At 33.0% G+C, this 15,663-nt stretch overlaps 1 protein-coding gene across 5 annotated transcripts; it reads left to right on the forward strand.

Annotated features, from left to right (window-relative positions):
• Positions 1-14,687, forward strand: LOC110462072 (forkhead box protein N4-like). 5 transcript variants are annotated; one of them, XR_002464226.1, is made up of 8 exons: positions 3-771; positions 1,863-2,678; positions 3,404-3,446; positions 4,318-4,510; positions 9,875-10,104; positions 10,667-10,775; positions 11,753-12,210; positions 12,248-14,687. XR_002464226.1 is itself a non-coding variant. In XM_021515874.1 (7 exons), the coding sequence occupies exons 2-6, from the start codon at positions 1,885-1,887 to the stop codon at positions 10,820-10,822; spliced, it is 1,416 nt and encodes a 471-aa protein (XP_021371549.1). In that variant the 5' UTR covers positions 1-771; positions 1,863-1,884; the 3' UTR covers positions 11,753-11,838. The 5 variants fall into 5 exon arrangements, 2 of the variants coding, with proteins under 2 accessions (XP_021371549.1, XP_021371548.1); XR_002464227.1 differs by having other exon boundaries at positions 11,753-12,160; positions 12,192-14,687; XR_002464228.1 differs by having other exon boundaries at positions 11,753-12,160; positions 12,230-14,687.
• Positions 14,688-15,663: the final 976 nt, after the last annotated feature.

Consider the following 15,663-nt stretch of genomic DNA (forward strand, 5'->3'; position numbering starts at 1 on the left):
AAAACTTGACGAAAAACGTGTACAGATCCGATTAGCAAATCGTAAACAAAGTAAGCAAACAGGTTTGAGTTGACTATTGAGGACAATAAGAACACATCTCCGAGTGAAACTGATCAAAATTGGCAGGTTGATATCAAATCCCTGCAGGCCATCTGTCATCACATTTCTGTTAATTGAGTAGTCTGCCATAATGAATGGCGAGTAAGCCTTACTATAAACCACTCGGTCCGTGGGAAATCTCACAATTACCCCACGGTGAGCCCCCGCCTAACATCCCGTCCAGGCCTCGAATTACATTTGTGGTTATTCTTCTCTTGACTATTTCACAACAGTCGTAGCACGAATTCCTCGAAAAACGTTGCTATCCATACAAAGAAACACACAAGGTATTACACATTTAATATAACGGTTTCCCAACTCTTAGAAAATGACGAAATAGCCCTACATGTATCGACACATATTCACTTGCACGGGCACCTGCTAGTAGCTAGTTAATTGACCTTCCATATATGGCACATTGTATTTAGTGTTGTCATAGAAAAGCCAATCAGCGTCGACCGATTCAAAATTCAGGGGTCGCCGCCAACCAATCAGATTGGACTATTTTGAATGTATTACATTTCTTTGTTATTTGGGTTGAGCAACCGAAATTTACTACGGTATAGTACTACAGGTAAAGGGACTCGTGTATTCGCAACTTCCTGGATAATTTTGACGTTGCAATATATTTCGGAAATTGCCAATTGGAAAATTGACAGTGTTGGAATCTTGGTAAGTTGCATAAGTATAATGATATGTCGTGCATTTATTTGCAATCGAACGACGAACTGTGGGGAAAATTATGTCGAATCCTCTTCCACGGTCGTCCATTAATATCTCGTGTTCTACTTATATCTGTGCACGATGTCGGTAGAACGTTTTGCACAGTAGGGAGGGAGAATTTGTTTCGTACAAGTTTTCAATTCTTTTCAAACATTTACGACAATGTACAATTTATACTTTGTGCAACATTGTTGTCATGTTACCGAGTATTATTTTGTATAAAATGTTGTAATTTTGTAATCAACTGAATGGTTTGGTTTCGTACTACATGAAACCGTACGGTCCTCTCGGACAGGGAAATAATTCAAATGTGCTTTTACCTAATGGTACGGTTAGATTGCCATGGTTTATTCAAAATAATGCACGGGCTCGGTTAATTCAATTTGTGTTCTAGTAGTCATTCTTTCTCGTTTGTGATTGATTGGAAACAGTCGAATACTGTTGTTATTCACGTTATATTTGCCGACATAATTAAGAAATTATAACGAATATCATATTTTCCTGATTCCATGTTATATTTTGCTTGTGTTAAGTTAGTATCCCAGGTTTATATCAGTTTTCACCTTTGTTTGTTTACATTGTTCAACCATGTTGACATTTGCATCTGAATTCAAAATATTGAACCATCAGTTGAAAGCTGGTAAATTTGAAACATGTCTTTCGAAAATGTCTTATATTTGAAACATTTCGGATATAAATATGTTTTTGAATAATTCATCTGCCATATAATATATATTGTTCACTATTGCAGTTTCTTTGTTTACCTGTTGTTTTACTATTTAGCTTTAATGAGTTTAAATGAGCAATAAGATTATTTAATTGAATATATTATGTATTTTATTTGCAGAAATATTGGATCTTTGTTTGATTTTATTATCATGTTTAAGTAAAAAGATATTTCCTGCATTGCTTGTATAAATCTAAAGAAGGCTAGTACAAGGTTGTTTAGATATTTTGAAGTTCTAATTAGGTAAAATATATTTTAAACCTATGAGAATAACACTTTGAAACTAACCTTGTTTATATATATTTGATTTCAGCTCCAATGAGGAAAACTCCGTAATGTTAAGTATGGCATTCTGTAATACATCCGACATGGATTTTCTAGATACAATACCCATGGCCATGGATTCTTCATCGTACGACCTTCAAAACGAAGTTGACAAAATTCTTCAAGGTTCCGACAAATTCCAGGACTACAGTATTCTTAACAACGACAGCAATCACGGAAACTTTGATTTCGAAACAAACAACCAATCTGTTGACGATTGGATCCAGAATATACAATGTCAGTGGAACGATGTAGATGTTGTTAAACTACAAAACAGTTTATTGGACTCATCTTTTGAGGTAGAAAATAATAACCCGAACTTACTAGTAAATCCGCAAACTGGATTACCAGTGAACCATTTCTCTCCAAGAAAACAACTGTCAAGTTCGACAACTGTGAAATCAGAGAGTGGACAGAGTTCATTACTAGCAGATAGTCCCCACTTTACATTACAGACTGATCACAACTTGAATTGTGCAACTCGCGAATCCAATACCACTTCATCCGATCAGTCAAGATTTTCAAATGTAAATAACAATGCTCACATTCAGCCAGTGAAATCTGTACTAAGTTCTCCGTCCCACAATTCTCCCGTCCTGGTCAACCACCTCCAACAAGGATTAAATGGTCGACAAGTCACTGTGACACAGAACAATGTCAAAAAGTCTGTGACCGTCCTGAAATCGGACAATTCTGATCGAGCATTTCCAAAACCAGTTTATTCCTACAGTTGCCTCATTGCTATGTCACTGAAGAACAGTAGAAATGGGAGTCTTCCTGTTAGTGAAATATACACCTTCATGACGTAAGTACTAGATGTTGTGGATTTAAATTTATTGGAGTAATCACCCTATCATTGGCTTGATCTTTTATAGATATATTCTAGCTAAAAGATTTCTTAATCAATCTTCTGGTGCAGATCTTCATGTTACAAGCCCTTCAGGAATAATATGATCACAAATAACAATTAGACATGTTTTTAACTCTTGCCAAAATATTATATAATATTTGAAAGAAGACTTTGATAATATTATGGGTTTATTAATATGTGGCTATGTAAAAAATATTTGGATATGAAAAATCATCAGCTTTTCTCTTATCTAGCTTTATTCTAACTAACAGATCGCAACCTAATTAAATACAAGAAAATTTGCTATCAGCATTAATAAATATACAAAATTGGATTTAAAAAATAATTGTAAAGTCAAAAAAAAAATTTTTTTTCTTTGATATTTAAATATTAGTTATATCTTGCAATCCCTAAAATTGCATTAAAAGTGCTTGACTTGTATACCAGAGCATTTAAGTACAAGTATTAACTCTTATTCCTGTAAGAATGACCTTTACAGGGTGTAATGGCAGTAGAACTGCTGTAAAACAAATAATCATTAATCAATATAATTGGCCTCCCTATTATTTATAATGAACCCTTTCTCCGTCAAAGAAAATTGTTGCCTCTGTCAGAATTATTTATGTTCTAGAATCACTAAGGATTGATGATATCTCTACCTGTACTATTTTCCTTTACAGGGAACATTTTCCATACTTCAAAACGGCACCGGACGGTTGGAAGGTAAGATTGGATTTATAGTTTTATTTGACACAAAGTGCAATAGAATTAAAGTAATGTAATAAAATCAAATTTATGAAGATATGCTATCTACCTGTATAAGTGGACGACCAGATATATTGGGGTGACATTGGGTGACAGGTGGCAAAGACCTGTCATTTGGGGCGACTTACAATCTCATTGGCTAAGAATTTGTCACATGATGCTACATATATACAAATTAGATTACAGGTGTTCACTTGAAATCTATAGTCTATTTCAAAAATGTCTGTGATCTTTTGTTGGATGGATTTCTATATATTATGTTTCCATGTAGCATTATGCTTGTGCACTGAACCATATGTAAGACATATTGCACTGCCTTAATAGGACGAAGGTTGAGTTGTTATTTAATCTCGCAGTCAAACAGCAAGGTAGCTGCGGAGACCAGTAATAAAGGGTGTACCTGTAGGGATAGGCTCTATAGTATTGCACAGATCATAATGTTACGTTTCGTTGCCCAGCAAAAGGCTAAAAATAGGACCTGGAAATTTCACACGCTCCTCTCCATTTTGAATAGAATAAAAATGCTGCAAAAAATGATAATTTTGAAAATATTTGTGATACATGTATGTATATACTGTATATGAAAATATTTGTCAGATAGTTTTGATTGTTAATTTAGTGTCAATATTCTGTGGCTATAACTTCATTATTTAATGCACCAGGATGAAAAACCTTGGGGTCGTTATTAAATACAAAACATAACAAATATTTATCTTTTAATGCTATTAATATAAACTGGGATTAAACTATTGATATTCAATGTTCTGGCTTTTAAACAATTTATTGTGGTTATTTAACGTTATTATATGTTGAAATTCTCCTTTTTCAGAATTCTGTGAGACACAATTTGTCCCTAAATAAGTGCTTTGCCAAAGTAGAAACCCCGAAAGTGACTGGAAACAACAGCAAAAAGGGGTGTTTGTGGGCCCTCAACCCTGATAAGGTTGAAAAAATGGAAGATGAAATTGCGAAACACAGGAAGAAAGATTTGGATGCCATCAGGAACAGTATGGCTATGCCAGGTGAGCATATTTTTTATACCAATTAACTCGATTTTACAGAGTCATATTAAGTGTGAGACTAAAATATTGTTGAGTTTACTAGTCACTGACTTTGAAGTGCTGCTAAGGGTGAGCATGAAAGGCACCTGATACTAACTCAAACCATTATTTCATCATCATTGACTTTTAAAATATTTTCTGATGTACTGTTCTATGCATGCAGATGTGACTCAGAATTAAACACAATGATATCTATTGATATTTCAATCAAAGGTTTCTCCAAAACAAAATTGACCAATCAGGGACTTTCTTGTTGACATAGGTGACATCATAATCTATATTTAGAACAAGATTGCTTCTCAAATCTAAATTTAGCTTATAAGGTAAAAGATCAATAAACAGTGAGGTTTTGGGTCTTCCTGAAATTCATATTGAGACTTGTAAAATCATACATCCCTAGGCCTTAATTTGTTTCAAAATATTTTATTGAGATTTATTTGAGGTTGATCTTTTTGGGAATAATTTTGATAAATGATTCAGAAATAAAAGAAACCGAATTTAATAAGAACATTTTCAATTCATGAATAATTTAACAGATATATGCAATCCATTTTTTGCATGGGTGTTTTTTTTTATTATTTTTTGCTGTATGAAAATATGCTTCAAGTTTTATATCTTTATACCGGTAATATCACAAAAAAATGTTCTTGTTAAAATTTGTCAACTAAAAGTTGTATTTATTAAAGAGGAAGAAGGTCATTAATATAAAAAATATCAATATGATTATTCAAAAACGCAGAAAACACTTTTAAAAAGAGGCGATGTATATTAGGTTTGCAAATATGACTGCGCATGTCTATGAAGCGACATTGAATACGTAGATGACTAAAGCTGACTGTAAATATCCCATTAAAATTGAATACAGACATGTATATACAAGGTAGTGATGACTCAAGCTGGCAAGGTAAAATATCCCATTCAAATTGAATACAGACATTTATATACATGGTAGTGATGACTCAAGTACATTTGCATAAAGCATGTAATCGAATAAGTATTGTCCCCTACTTAGGATGTGTAATTATGTACAAGATATTGTGTATGCTGTTTATCAATGTATACAGAGTTGTATGTTTAAGAGAAATTGTATAGTTTCTCGTTGTCTAGCTAGGATTATGAAAATGTAGGTATTGTCGGGGGGGGGGGGGGGGGGTTNGAGAAAAGTGAAGTCCAATGTTGCTCTAAAGCCAGTGTGTTCTGTCCTGTTGTTACTTGCTCGCTTATATCCTGTTTCATATTTTCCCTGAAAGTTGCTTAAAACATAAACCAGTAGGTTATAGGGGGAAATGTACTGGTTGATACTGGCTAATAACATCTATTTATATTGTGAAAAATGGTTTGCCCCTGTGGTACTCTTCTGACTTTTGAATCAAATATGATACATTAAATGTTGAGTAGCAGTCATAATATCCTTTATTGTGTATATATTTCCATTAGACCAGAAAAAGAACACAATGTTTAAATTTTACTATACCCTTAGTACCTACCCTGGTTTTTGTACTTATTAAAAGCGGACAAGTGCTGTCAATATCTTTATTTTGTTTGCTTGAATTTCGCTTACATTAATAAGTTTTGAAATATTTAAAACCGCTTCTTTTTAATAAAGGGTCATTTTATGGCTGCATCTTTTATTTCTGTGATATTTTTTTAGCCTTTTCACACACAAAACTTAAATGAAAGGGTTTAGTAAATAAGTCTGCCTCTGCACTATTCATAAATCATTTATGAATGAGTTAAAATACTTGACTCACTGGCTAAATAACTTAAGGACAAAGGTAAGAATGTATGGCCTGTGGCAGTGAAGTGGTCATCTGGTCAGTATCAGTGTAATCTACACATGTCCAGTAGGCCCCTATTATATAACAGTCATTAGGGGCCAGATAAAGACTTCAAAGGCCAGCAGCTAAATGGGAATTAACACTTCAAGAATTATCTGCCCTTTGAAGAGCTCTTTCACCAAATGATGTTGTTAAATAAAGTGAGACCAAGCCAGCCTATAGCTACCTACAACAAAGAAAGACTTTGAGGTTAAAAACCAATACCAGGATCTGGCCAGTATTGTGTAGTGTTAATGTAAGCCCAGGTGGAGGAACAAAGAGATTTGTCATAAAATATTGATAGGAATGTACAATGTACCTGTAGAAATATCCTGAACAGGCCTGGACAAAAATTATAGTTTTACATAGTTGTACAACGGAATCAAAACAATACCTTTTAAATTATTGAGATAGAATGAGATAGAGGGAAGGGGGGGACAATTCCTAAATTATGAAATTGATATAAAAGATTTATGTATCTTGTAATAATATTGTTTATAAATAATGCAAGAAGATAAGACATGTGTACAGGTCAGGGAGCAAAGCAATGTCCATTTCCGACAAATATAATGAACTAGGTGAATTAGAAATTGATGGGTTTGAGTCCTTCTTAAACAGACATTTAATTGTAATTATGCAACAAGTTTCAAAATCAAAAATAATTTATTTGTATGTACATACCACCTTTTCATTGTAAGCATAAGCTGGAATTAATGATTATATACCCCTAAATATTACTCATCACCAGCACAAAGACATATCTTTTTTCATAAAAGTGTTGATGAAAAGGAGCGGGGGGTAAACTAGGTTTACATATATAGTGATATCATTATTTAACTCAATTCATATTTTACTACTTAAGCAATGTTCTGTTGGGTATATGTTATTAAGGAACCCTTTTGTCTTACATTTGTAATCAACATGGGTTGAAAGGAGGGGGGACCAAGCTTCGATGTACTTTGTTTATATGACAGAGAGCTAGAGGGGGAGTTTGCCTGTTTGGTTCCTTTGTTTATATCGGGAGGGGGAGTGGCCACTTTTGTCTATCACTGGCTTGGGAGGCATGGATTAACTTCCTTTGTTTAGGATACCTCATCCTTTGTGTGGGAACTCAAGATCAAGGCACCCTTTGTTTACAAACAAAGTCTTGGTTTGTGGCCCCTGCTAATTAGCTTTGGGTGTCTAGCTTGGGACTGAGTCAACACCTTTTGACTAGATTAAGTGTTTGTTTAACTGACCAAACCAGGATAAGTCTTTAGCTTATTATATCACCTATATCACCAATACAGACCAGGTGCAGTCTATATTGGCTGTGATTTATCAGTGGCAGGATTTGATTTGGAAATATAAAAGATAATATTACTGGTATATATATATATGCAAGAAATTAAGTGCAATATTCAGAAACACTTAAAGGGAAAAAAAACTTGGGACATTTTATAACATTTTGTATTTATTTGAAAACTAAGGTTTTATTTCATATGATAATTTCACCTCATCTTTGTTTACTATTCCCTGAATTATTATTTTTTGAGTATATAAATGATGGATGAATTACCTGATTCAAAATTTCAATGAAATGATAATTGAATATATCAGGAAAAATGTAATTTCTATGTTATTACCTCAACCAAGCTTAAGGCATTATAACACGAGCAGCCAAAGAAACCAAATTAATACATCAGAACTACCCCTTCACCCCAATCTTCAATTGTGTCTTTCAGTGAAGCTAATGAAAATGTATATAAGTGACAATTACCCATTACATGATTGGTCCAAATTACATACCATCATGTAAAGGATTCTTCTTTGTTTCTGTATGCAGTAAGATTACCCCCTGTTGAGCCCCAATCCTGTGTAACTTATATGACGAAGTGGTTGTAATCAAAGATGATGCAATTTACATGCTTATCATCCTGTTTATAGTATACAGGGATATCCTATTTATAAATTCCTATTTAATTGATTTTTTAAAACATTATTAAAATTACAGTCCATCAATAAATTTGTGTATAAGCCATATACCACATAAAATTCATTAAGGTAATTTTGGGATATGGATCTTGGCTGGAATTGTGGAAAATTTATTTGCATTCATAATTTAATAGAGAATTTGCAAAGTTTATAAATGGTAGAATTGAAATGATATTAACATTTTACCCCTTTCAAATGATAACAGTTTGCTTTAGTTCATGTAATTCAGACAGTATCAGAGAATAAATCTAATTTATTAGGTGACCTTTTTTTTTTACAAAAGGTCTGCGTGAATACATTTTACAAAATGCTACATATATAATTACCCCTGAAATGACTGCCCTGACAGATAGTTATGTATACCTGCTATATGATTTACCCCTACTGGGCCCCATTCATGTCACCTCAAGTCAAGCCATGTAATATTACTGTGTGATGCACACACCCCTGTGGTTATTTGCTAACTGTGACAGGTGTGTCACTAGTTACCTGTAATTACACCTGACAGCTGACCACTGTCACTCCCCTAGGTATATTTGACCACTCTAGCTTTGTTCCAGTGGTCATATATTGACCTTTTCCAGTTAAATACCCATGCAAACATGACACTTAAAACCTTCACAGTTCTCAGGTAATGGTGTATCCCCAATGAGATCAGGTTAGAATGTTAAATATATAAACTCGCACTAATATTTTGATTTAGAAATTACTTCATACAAAACCATGTACTGGGAATATAATTAGAAATTGTATAATGTAGAAATATAATTATAAACTGGGCACCGTAGGAATAATTCTATCTTTGTGTATTGTTAAAAACAAGAACATGATTTCTCCTGTTTGTATATATTTGGGCCCGATATTCCTAATGAAAATATCAGATAATGTTACATTTATATATAAAAGATTCTATTGAAACAGAAAAAGTAGTTTTCTAGATTTTTTTTTTATGGTTGCTTTCTAAGAAGAAAGGTTTAATAGAAATAGATAAATAAAGAATGGAGGTGTGACTAGTAGTTACTTCAATGAACCTTCATTTTTTTCGAAATTAAAGGACAACAAACAAAAAAATGACATAATTACTGTTATGTAATTTATCAGATCAAGGTGAAAAAAGGACAAAATTTACCCGATACTTGTCAAACTAGAATTGATAGATTAAATGCATTTATTGACGAAAAAAAAGTAAACTCCTGAAAGAAAATTCTTGCATTTAATGTAATGGGGATATACTAAACAACCTGTTTTTCGGAACTTGATTTGAAACAGCTGATATTTTGTAGATAAAATTCATTGGTTTAAATGATATTTTATTTACAAATATACTGTACATAATATATAATTTTACATAATGTAATATTATAGGGATCTAGCAATATGATTTGGTTAGAGTGGCTAAAAATTACCAGTATATGAAATTTCTACAGCACACTCCCTATAACACCATCCAAGCCCTGAAAAATTGCGGAGTTGTAAAATCATGTATGAAAATTAATACGTATGATATTTAGAGGTTGCTTTTTTGTGTTTGTAGAAAAATTAGAACTGATCGAGGCAGGAAAGGCAGGACCAGCGGGGAGTCGATCTGAGGGAGAGAGGATCTTGTCCCTGCCTGTAACAACGACACCCTCCACAACAACTGCCCGTGTGGTGAAAATATCCACCCCAGTGGACTCCTCAATAAAACAGGAGGATTACCTCCATAGTATAGTGCTGGACGGGAGTTTGTCTTTGGACAACCCCCTACCCGACCTAACATTACAGGTAATGACCCCTCCCAAATCTAAAATTACAGGTAACAACCATTGTAGAAGTCGGCAATAATTTTCAGTTAAATACACTGCATACCTATGTACTGAGTATATAATAAAAAAACTTACTGGTTATTTATCTCTTCATAAGTTAAATATATGAAAACTGTATTAGCTTGACCCAAACAAAGTCCTTAACCCTTTAAACACTGTAGACTATAATGGACTCATCCAGATCAATGCATGGTAGAGTCTACTAAAGTTTCATACGGTTGAAAGGGTTAATTGACCGATAATAAAAGGTATAAAACAAATTTTGTTCTAGTTTCTAAACATTTATTGCAAAAAAAATCAGTTACGATGTGTGTTATACTGGCTTTGTGATTAAGCATAAGTTTTCATCCTTGGTTGTAGCCATTCTTTTCTGTATTGGTAAATTTATCAGTTAAAGATGTAGAGCTGCATTGGATTTTTTGAATTCTTTTGTATAACTTCCCATAAATTTATTAATCATTTTGAAAAGAGAACTGTGGTTTAATCAATCTTTCTTAATTGTAAATATATTTACTTTACAGAATGGTATTTGGGATGACCTGTCAACAGACATGGAATTACCACTGACTACATCCTCCACACTTTCGCTCAATGCCTCGCCCCTAACAATCCAGTCTGTGGTTTCTTTAGGTAAGACAGGCTCCAACAGCACCCATTATGGCCTGTGGTATCACTAGGTAAGCCCAGGCCAAGTGTCGGGCCTCAATACATGCTTAAGGCCAAACAAAGCAATATGAGTGCATACATATATATTATCATGTGTTTGGTTTTCATGGATAACTTGCAAGATTTTTTTTTTTTTTGTAAATTGATCATTGTTATAATATATACAATGCATTTATATGTACGTATATATCAAGAAGATATTTATCACACTTATAAATTTACTAGCATTATCCAACTTAAGGGGGGGGAACCTGGAACTCAGTATTTTTTGTTTGGCCTTACTTCATGTATATGGGCAAACAGAACAAAAAGAAAATTTGGGGAAATACTTCTTCTTGAAAGTACCAAAAATTTGCACCTCTTTTAGTTGGATAAAATGAACACAAACAAATTTAGAAGTTTGCTGATCTAGATTAATTTTTAATCGACAGTATATTCACAATAGGTATAAAGTAAAGCTTTATATTCCAGAATGAAGAATCCTGAAAACAGGTTAAATCTGGATGTGTATTTAGACCCTATTTAAAGTCATTTTCTTCAGGAAAGTTTCAGCTATATAGTAACCAGTTTTAACTTGATACTTCTCCAATGATAAGGTCAACAGCCAAAAGCAATTTCACTGTTATAATTCAAAGGGACTTGATAAAAATTCCTAATGTTGTACAAAATATATCAAACTCTTTGGCAAATTCATTTATTTATTTTATTTTCAAATAAAGGATAAGCAACTCGATTAAAATAATAATTCAAGTAAGTCCTTTGAAAAGAGTAGAATCCACTGGAAATCTATGATTCTAACCCCCAGGACTAGGAATTGAATTGAGAACTACTCGTTAAAAGATTTTCTGTTTTGTATATTTGTCATTTCTTCCTTCCTAATAGAAAAAAAGTTTGACGTCCTGCATCTAACAATACTAACTCATTATACTTTTAACCTTCAGCTGGAGTTTCCGGAGCCTTTCAAGGTCAGTTCACATGCTCATCGAGTCCCATGTTAACTCTTACCCAGAATGCAACAGTAGCTCCAGCTTGTCGCACGCCGTCCAAGATCCTCGAAGCTCAGATCTAGTCAGGGAAAGACACTACCATGGTCATCTGAAATTTGCCATGGTTACAAGGGGAAGGGTTAAATAGATAAAGTCACAGACATCTACAATTGACCAAGTTATCAACACTGCCAAGGCGATCTACTATAGGCCGAGTGATCAACACTGCAAAGGTCATCTATGTTTGGCCAGGTGATCAACACTGCAAAGGTCATCTATGTTTGGCCAGGTGATCAGCACTGCAAAGGTCATCTATGTTTGGCCAGGTGATCAACACTGCAAAGGTCATCTATGTTTGGCCAAGTGATAGACACTGCAATCTACGATTTGCCAGGTGATCAACACTGCAAAAGGTCATCTATGATTTGCCAGGTGATCAACACTGCAAAGGTCATCTATGATTGGCCAGGTGATCAACACTGCAAAGGTCATCTATGATTGGTCAAGGCCACAGGGGGGAGGGAATATTGTTGAATTAACATTCCATTGTATATCATAATGTTGCCTGTCTGAGTGTGGGTCCGTAGGACAGAAAATTGGTTATGTACGTAACATCCATTCTTAAATTAATTCATTGATTCGTATCATCCAAGATGTTAGGAAAAATGAAATAATTTCAGTTGAAAAATATTAAGAAAACAATTTATCCTAGCTTTACCAATGTAATGTAATACCTTCTAAACAGAGCAATCATTTTAGCTTAATATATAGTCCTGATATTTATGGAGAAATATTTCATCGGAAAAAGATACAATTTCATAATTAATGTAGGGAAACAGAGGTATAAATGGCATAAAATTTTGTAAGAAAACAAAATCTTCACTTGATCATTCCAAGTAAGAGAGTGATCCTTTTTTTTTACTTTTATATCATTGATTGATGTACTGATTCCTATTTGTGCAAAAGTGAAGAGTAAAATTGTACAAAAAATAATTCTCTAGCCACTGAAATTTCTGAATGAACTTGCGTGTTCTTTCAATTAAACATTAACTTTGTTGATCTCATAACTAAACAGAATTCTTTTGTGCTGTCAGACTTATGAATTGATTTTCTATTGATGTTGTTAAAGTGTTCTTGTTGACTTATATAAAATTTATTTATGATACTAGAAAATGTAAATAAGCTAGAGTTTTGATCTCGTAGAAGCCATGGTTGCTAGAACCAGGTGAAGAAAAAGTTTAGAAAATTGATTATTGTATTTAAAAGAAGTTTTATTTTAAAAGTTTTCATTGTCATGGGAAAGTTTTGATTTCTTTTTGAAGAAAATCCACATTTTAAATGTAAATTTCTAAAAAGTTTCTTAAAAAATTATCTTTGATGGTTTTTTTCTTTAAATGTGGATTTGATTACCAAAAGAAAGAAAAACATTATACAACATATAAGATTACTGTTTTAAAGTCCTTTGTGTGAATAAATATTTGTCAGACGTTTAAATTTGCGATATACTGTCCTTGCAAATTAATATGAAAATATATATGTTATAAAATCTGAATGATAAGCAATACTTGGTTTGGCTTTATATTTTTACTGATATCTTTGTTCTATAAACCATGGCTATTTCCCTCCTATCTTACATCATCCAGATTGGTGCATTTTGATTTTGTCTTTTGTTGACATTGACATTGTTTATTTGTTTATTGTGTTTCTACTGTATTACTCAGATATAAACAAATGTATACACATATAAAATTCTCTCAGTTAATGTGGTTGCAAATGAAATAACAATTAAAATTATCCCCTAGTCCATACCTCTCAAAACAGTCCAATGGAATGTATACAATTCAAATTTTGGTTGGATGGGGGTTCAGATTTTATTGTTGTGTTTTATTTTAACTTCTAAAGATCTTTTGAAGAACTGGCCGAAAAACAAAAAATTGAAGAAAAAAATATCTTTAATATATTGCATAGATATTTTTCTCTTGTTGAACAAATTCTCAATGGCAAGCAGATTATAGTAGTTTGACTAGTGTTATATATTGTTAGTGCCACCTGTGTTCAGAACTTAGAGAATTTTTACAGTTATCAGTGTATTTTAGGATAGTGTGTCCGAGAATGTCAAACTGGACAAATTTCATAGAAAGGCAATTTCTAAGACCGTATTCACCATAATAGGAGAACCACTTGCCTACGAGCACTAATCTTCAGCATCTACTTTTAACAGAAAATACCATGCTACCAGTAACCTGAAGGTATTTTAGGTTTACACTGACCATTTGTATATATAACTTGTCAGGGGGCATAGCTCGTGTAGTACGTTGCCTACAGTTGCCAAATTTTGTATACAAGTACCTCTGTGGAAGGTGAAGTGTTAAACATTGAAATATTGTATTGTGCTCCACTTAATACTGATTTCTGGCCCTTCGTTCATTTTGATATCAAAATTTGTCTGATGGAGAGGAATATGGATTGATTGCACTACTCCAGATTGTGGCCATCTAGTACTGAAGTTGACAACTTCACAGTGTTGGGTAATGCCATCTATCATTTTATTAAGATGAAAAAAGCATGTCTCAAATTCCAGGGGAAAACTTAATAATGAATCTTGAATGGCAATTCAAAACACAAACAATTTTGAAGCATCTTAACACCTCGTCCCATATCCCATCAATTTCTCAGGCAAGTGCACCTATTATGGTGAATATGGTCCTTGACAAATAAAAGATAATTTGACAAATACATATTTTTAGTGCATGTTTATCAGCCTGTGTGTGTCTATGGGGTGTTAGTGTGGTAATCCAAAAATGTGATGCCCTACATAAAAAAAGATATTCCACACAAATTATCACATAAATATATTAATGTACAAATTTAAATTTTGATATTGGTATATATATATGTATGTATGTATACATGTCGGTAGGTGTGTTGATTTTTACATTTATGTATATATGTACAGTTGATTGAGGCAGCAATATAATGTAATTTATTAAATAATTGTGCTATATATAGAATTGTGTGTAGAAAACTTTTGCATTCTCACAGTACACAAAATGCTTAACACGGAGAGTTCACTCCCTTTGCCCTGGTCTAGAGAAACACCGTTGCTCCGAAAGGAGGTTAATTGTTCCATAATCCAAAATGATACCCCTTTGTGTTCATTACAATGCTAGATTGCATTGCACTGTGGAATTTCGTTCCCTACATTGAACTTAGTTGTTTTAAGCCGCATTAGGTACAGGTTTGAGTTTCTGACATTTTCATATAAAAATAAGTTATGATTTAAACGGGCAATGTTCCGAGAGTCAAAAGAAAGGATCACTGTTATATCGGAATTGTTAAAAGAAGAAAAAGTGAAAAATTTGCAATAGAGAAAAATAAAATTTTGTAGTAACAACTGAATTGTCTTCAATGAAGCTTGACTAATTTGTAGTATTCATAACACAGATTATTTTTTTTACAAGTTGTGCACCATAAGATGTAGGGCAGATCTAGACTATGCAACTTCATGGTGATAAAACTCAGGAAATGTTACTGTTTATTTAAAAAGTGCCTGTGAAGAGAATGAAGAAGATTCTTATATCAATGTTATATCCTGTGATCACATGCATATTTTTATTTACCCACAAATCATTTCAGTTTCATTTTTTTTTTTTTTTATTAATGTATGGTATTAAATGAGGAATTAAGATTTTTTTTTGATTTTTTTGATTTTTTTTTTAGATATAGCAAGAAATTTGAAAACTAGAAGTAAATTTATACTAGTATTTAATGAAAGCATTGGTAAATTTCTTGTTTAACCTATGATGTTGAGTGCCAAATTGATATGCTCAATTTTCGCATAATGATGATTGTGACATTAACAGTGT

The sequence above is a fragment of the Mizuhopecten yessoensis genome, unplaced genomic scaffold, assembly GCF_002113885.1.
Source record: "Mizuhopecten yessoensis strain PY_sf001 unplaced genomic scaffold, ASM211388v2 scaffold10745, whole genome shotgun sequence".
Lineage (NCBI taxonomy): Eukaryota > Metazoa > Mollusca > Bivalvia > Pectinida > Pectinidae > Mizuhopecten > Mizuhopecten yessoensis.

What these genes read in the sequence shown, in the direction of transcription:
- LOC110462072 (XM_021515873.1), top strand. Translation starts at nt 1,885, where the DNA reads ATGTTAAGTATGGCATTCTGTAATACATCCGACATGGATTTTCTAGAT. An exon ending in CGGCACCGGACGGTTGGAAG is followed by an intron (nt 3,447 to 4,317) that starts GTAAGATTGGAT and finishes CTCCTTTTTCAG; the next exon opens with AATTCTGTGAGACACAATTT. An exon ending in GAACAGTATGGCTATGCCAG is followed by an intron (nt 4,511 to 9,874) that starts GTGAGCATATTT and finishes TTGTGTTTGTAG; the next exon opens with AAAAATTAGAACTGATCGAG.